This window comes from Elephantulus edwardii, unplaced genomic scaffold (assembly GCF_000299155.1).
Source record: "Elephantulus edwardii isolate Elephantulus edwardi_28Jun2011 unplaced genomic scaffold, EleEdw1.0 scaffold00292, whole genome shotgun sequence".
NCBI classification, from domain to species: domain Eukaryota; kingdom Metazoa; phylum Chordata; class Mammalia; order Macroscelidea; family Macroscelididae; genus Elephantulus; species Elephantulus edwardii.
The window spans coordinates 2,035,262-2,040,978 of NW_006400042.1; the positions used below are offsets into that span (position 1 = coordinate 2,035,262).

A 5,717-nucleotide genomic window follows, 5' to 3' on the forward strand; every position below is an offset into this window, starting at 1 on the left:
GACTGGGGTAATCGGGATGGGTGTGTCAGAGGCGGTGCGGTTGGCGCAGGATAGAGCAGGGTTTAGAGCTGTTGTGCATAGGGTCGCTATGAGTCAGAAAGGACTCGATGGCACATAACAACAACAACAATACGATTAATTGGATTAGTGTCTAACCAAGCCCATATCAGCCTTTGTCCTTCTCTGAAATGACCACTGTCTGCAGCTTTTCCATCCCAGCCATATTAGACAAAATACACTGCTGTCTCCCAAAATCCCCAATTCCTCCCACTATAACACATATCCCTGTCCTGTGCCTATCTCTTCCACAGGATCAACTCCCATCTCCACAAATTGTTCCATCCCAACTCTCACCAACCTCTTTTATTAATGTCTCATCAGTAAGTCACATTACTCCTATTCCTACACTACCAATCATAAACCCATCTCTTCTCTCCCACATAACCACCTCTTTCAAGACGGCAACCTCTGCCACCTCTCACCAGTGTGGCACTGCAGTGCTCACAATGGGGTGATGTCTGCTTTTGCTCTGGCTTACACTTATTTTAGCCACTAACAACAATAACAATCCAGGAAGTTTCCTGACCTTTCTGAGCTGTTCATAGGACTGCTCCAAGTACTAAGTCAGAGGAAGCCAGTGCAAGGGCTCAACTCAATGCCCATGGCACAGAAGATGTGTTCAAAACATGGTTCTCCCAACACGACAAAAAGACACAGATTCATCATGTTGGATGACAGCCTCACACCTGCGCCACAGCACAGCACCGCCATGCAGAAAACAAGCTGAAGCCTGCTTGCTGAACAAGACCTTTTTTCAGATGGTCCATGTCACTTTTCTTGACCTACTCAGCCAGTAAAAAACATAACCATCTATTCAATTGATCTTACATTGTGACTTGGAGCAGAGATTTTCTCTCACAACTATGTAAGCTTTCTTTACACAGACACAACTCTACAGGTAGGGAAAATGAGGCAGCAAGAGCACTACCACAGTGCAACTGAAGCCTGACCCTGGGAGTGCTCTCCTCTAGTCTGGGTGGTTCCTCTCAGCTCAGCACTGCAGAGACCTCAGCTGCAGCCAGGCCACTCTCCAAGCCAGGACTCACAACTCTAGAGTGGATATTTTAAATAACAAATGGTGAGCACAATGTTCACTGTCTTACTTAAATTTTTATAAGTAGCATTAATACTTACACATTTTAATAAATTAAGGGGTTTTTTTTTTAATAACTGTTAATGACTGGGTGATACCCCTTCCCACCTTGATCTTACCTTATTCCTATTTGGATGAAACTTCAGAAAACGCAGCACCACACAACGCTATTGGGAAAGCAAACAAAGTCTGGTTAGTACTCTGCACAGAGCCCAGGACAGCTGACAAGAGCTCTGGAGAAGAGGTAGCAGTAATTCAGGGGTTGGCCATCCACTGGAAGGAAAATAGGAAGCCCCCGGACAGTGCTGATCCCAAAGAGCCTCTGGCTGGCCAAGAAAGAACATGCTCTCTAACCTACCGGTGCATTGCCAGAAAGAGAGAAGGTTAAGCTACTGCACACACTGTAATTCCAATTGAGACAGATACCTAAAGTTCAACAGGAGTAAGGAGGCTGGATACACACTGACCCTACAAACAGTGCAATCATTTGAAGAACATAAGGAAGATCTGTACTACTGAAATAAATGTATAATCATCACATACAGCATAAATTCATTTTTTCAAAAATTCAGTATTTGAGATATACACAAATAAAATAGCACAGCTATACCTATCTATATACATACATACATTTCAAAAGTAAGGAGAACTAACTTTGAGTGGTTCCTTCCGAGGTAGTATCAGACAAGCACTTGGAGGGCCTAAGAAAAGCTGCAGTAGATCATTAGAGGCTTCTAATGATCTGATTCTTCATTTAGACGATGAAATTATCGATCCATTTATTTTAAGATAATGAACCAAGCTACACATTTTAAAAACATAATCAGGATCTAAGCATTTGAAAAATCCGTATGTGCAGGATGAGTTTGTAATAAAGTCTGGAAAGCTATTTCAGATAATTTTTTATGTGATTTGAATGAAAGCTTACAAAACAGTTATTTTCCACTTGCTTAGTAACATTAATTCCAATATTCATAATGTAGTCACACTTTCCCCATCCTCTCTATTAATTCTCATTTAACATATTTTTTTAATTTCCATTCATCCATTGTTGCACTTTTCTCCCTGCCCACCCCTCCCCCCAGTACAGTCTTCTCTTTGAAAAGTAAAAGAAAAATTCTTTCACTGTTTTACAATCCCTGCCCCCAGGTCCACTGCACTATGCAGCCTTCGTTTTGGACTCCTGTCATGACAATAATACCTAATCACATAACCCTTTTAAAGTTTTCTCCCTCATCTGTTTCAATGCAGTATACATTATTTATCTCATCTTTCACAGTCTCCCCTCAATCTCGATGTCAGTCCTATTTTACAACAGTGGCACTATGCAATATTTGTCCTTTTGTGACTGAGATATTTCACTCAGCATAATGTCCTCCAGGGTCACCCATTTTGAATATTACTGCATTGAGTTCCTTGGTTTTTCAATGCAGCATAGTATTCCATTGTGAGAATATACCACAGCTTCTCTATCCATTCATTTGTTAATGGGCATTTAGGTTGTTTTCAACTCCTTGCTATTGTGAACAAAGCCGCATTAAACATAGGTGTGCATATATCTGCTTGGGTGGCAGTTATGATCTTTGGGGTATATTCCCACTAGTGGAATTGCTGGGTCAAATAGTATCTCCATTTGCAACTTTTTGAGAAAGTGCCATACAGCCTTCCACAGTGGTTGCGCCATTTTATACTTCTACCAACAGTGAATAAGGGTTCCATTTTCTCCACAACTTCGCCAGCATTTGTTGCTTGCTGTTCTGTTAAATTTTGCTGTTCTTACTGGGGTGAGATGATATATCATTTAACATAATTTTAAGAATGTCTCCAAAATACTATTGTTTAGGCTGTTTGTTTTATTTTATATTTTTGCTTGCTTACCTGTTCCATTTTTAAATAATGTTCATTTAATATGCACTAGAGAGTTGGATAATGACTAGGAAGTACAGAAGGAGAATTGATGCCTTTGAGCTGTGGCGCTCGAGAAGAGTATTGAATGTACCATGGACTGTCAAGAAAACAAACAGACTCATCCTGGAGAGGGTTAAACCAGGCTGCTCCTTGGAGGCAAGGATTCTGGAGCGTCGTCTGACATACTGTGGACATGTTGTAAGGAGGGACAGGTCCTTGGAGAGGGACATCATGCTTGGGAGGGTGGAGGGATGGCTCAAGAGGGTAAGGTAAGACCCTCTATGAGGTGGATTGATTCAGTGTCTGGGGAAATCGAGACGGGTGTGTCAGAGGCAGTGCGACTGGCACAGGATAGAGCAGGGTTTAGGGCTGTTGTTTATAGGGTCGCTAAAAGTTGTACTTGCCTCGATAGCACCTAACAACAACAACAACATACAAATAATGTAAAAAAATAATTGTTATACACATACCATCTATTAAACAGTCATTCTCCTAAGGAAATAATTCACAGGTTCTTTGGATACATGGGGAGAATGGAGATGAACTCCGGTGACATGACTCAGGACACTGGAGCACAGTAATTGAAGCTGTTTACCAGCTGGAGATGGAAAGCATCCCAGGCATAAGAAATAAGGCCAGGAAGACAAGCTGTGCCCAGAGAAGAGGAGCCAATAGGTTTCAGAAGGGCACAGTGCCAAGAAAACTGGCAAGGCTAGAAGGTCTACTGCAGAAGTGGATCACAGGCACTCACTTTACCATACATGCAAGATGGCAAAGAGCAATAGGCTGTACCCTGTGTCTATAGCCACAGGGCCAAAACCTGGGCAAAGGGGCAGGAAATGGACAAAATGGGACTAAAGGCAGCTCAGATAGCACAGCTTTCAAAACTAAAAAGATGTCCAAGAAGCAATAAAGGCCTTTATGGAGAACAAATCGTCTTGGGCGAAGGGGAGACTCTCCAGTCCTGGCAGCCCAATTCCATCTCATCACTCTCAGCCCCATGCAGACCCATCTGGGGACTCTTCCTGCATCCTCAGCACTTAGGTCTAGACACTACTAAGAAATCTGGTCACTGTGTGTTATTCATAAAACTCAGCACCCTGGTTCAGAGAGGTAATTGCCTTGCATTGAACCATGGCCTCAAACCAGTTCAAGGTAGTTCAGTCATGATGAAGTGAAATCTGAACAGACTAAAAATTTGGATGAAGTGGAACAATAATTACAAAGGGTATTCTTTATTATAAGGTCAAAGGCTTAGAATCAGAGTCTAGGGAAAACTACAGTAAATCATTCCAGGAACCTAATATGGGAGAATGGATCACTGATTTGGAGACCACCACACACAGCAAAATCAGTACAGTTGGTCATCACTTTTGCGTAGGGCACTGGTGTTTCTGACTGCTGATCAAGAAATCTATTTGCCCTAGCAACAACAGCAAAATTCAACAAAGCAGCAAACAACAAATGGCTGGCGAGGTTGTGGAGAAACTGGAACTCTTATTCATTGCTGGTGGGAATGTTAAATGGTACAACCACTATGGAAGGTGGTCTGGCCTTTTCTCAAAAAGTTAGAAACAGAAATATCATTTGACCCAGTAATTCCAATACTGAGAATATACTCTAAAGAAACCAGAGCCAATGCTGAAACAGATGTATGCACACTTATGTTTACTGCTCTGTTATTCACAACAGCAAAGAGATAGAAGCAACCCAAATACCCATCAACAAATGAATGGACAGAAAAACTAAGATACATTCACACAATGGAATACTACCAACACTGAAAAACAATCAACTCATAAAACATTACACAACATGGGGGAGCCTGGAGGACATTATGCTGAGTAAAGTATCTCAGTCACAAGTATAATTAAATAGGACAGACATGGAGGGGTTGGGCAGACAATCGGGAAAGACAGGAGAGATAATGAACATTACCTCAGAACAGATGAGGTGGGAAACTGCCTGAAACGAATATATGATTATGCATTATATGTAAGAAAACTCTAGAACAAAAGATATATTGTGGGGTGGGCTGAGGGGAAGGAGAAAATGTAAAACAATAAAAACAAATATATATTGTTTTCCAAAAAGGTATCTATTTTTTGGCTGTTACGTTATGTAAACACTTACATTTGTTCTCTGAGAGGGAGAGTAAGGTTCTAGCAAAGCAATGATGACCACTACTTTTTCTTGTTCTAGTTATCATTCTAATACACCCACATTTTATAAATTTAGGTCCATTCTGGTTTCACTCTGTCAACCATGGCAAAATTAGTTCAAAATTAATTAAACAGTCTTGAGTAGGATCTCCAGCTCCCTTTTACTAAGAGATATACACCTAATACATAACTAATTTGCTGATAATTAACACTCTTGAATCCCAAGTCTAGATTTAGGAAATACAAGGTCAATGGCAGATAGGCAGATGCTGTCCCTTCCCAAACACAAGGCAGACATATAAAACTCTTAGAATTGGGGACACACCCCTGCAGCTCTGACCCACGACCCCCATCTCCAGGTATGGCATTGCTCCCCCGCCCCCGACCCGGCTCGCGCCCCACCCCCCACCAGCTCTGAACTTTGGGACTGGCTAAGGGCCGTGTGCAGATGCAGTGAATGGTGAAAGTGGACTTGAATCGGGACACACCCCTGC

At 41.8% G+C, this 5,717-nt stretch overlaps 1 protein-coding gene across 1 annotated transcript in view; it reads right to left on the reverse strand.

Annotated features, from left to right (window-relative positions):
• IPPK (inositol 1,3,4,5,6-pentakisphosphate 2-kinase) overlaps nt 1-5,717 on the reverse strand; it is a 97,140-nt gene that overhangs the window by 71,035 nt on the left and 20,388 nt on the right. The window contains exon 2 of the mRNA XM_006900722.1: nt 1,273-1,320. Coding sequence (XP_006900784.1) covers nt 1,273-1,320 — 48 coding nt within the window. The remainder of the gene's footprint in view (nt 1-1,272; nt 1,321-5,717) is intronic.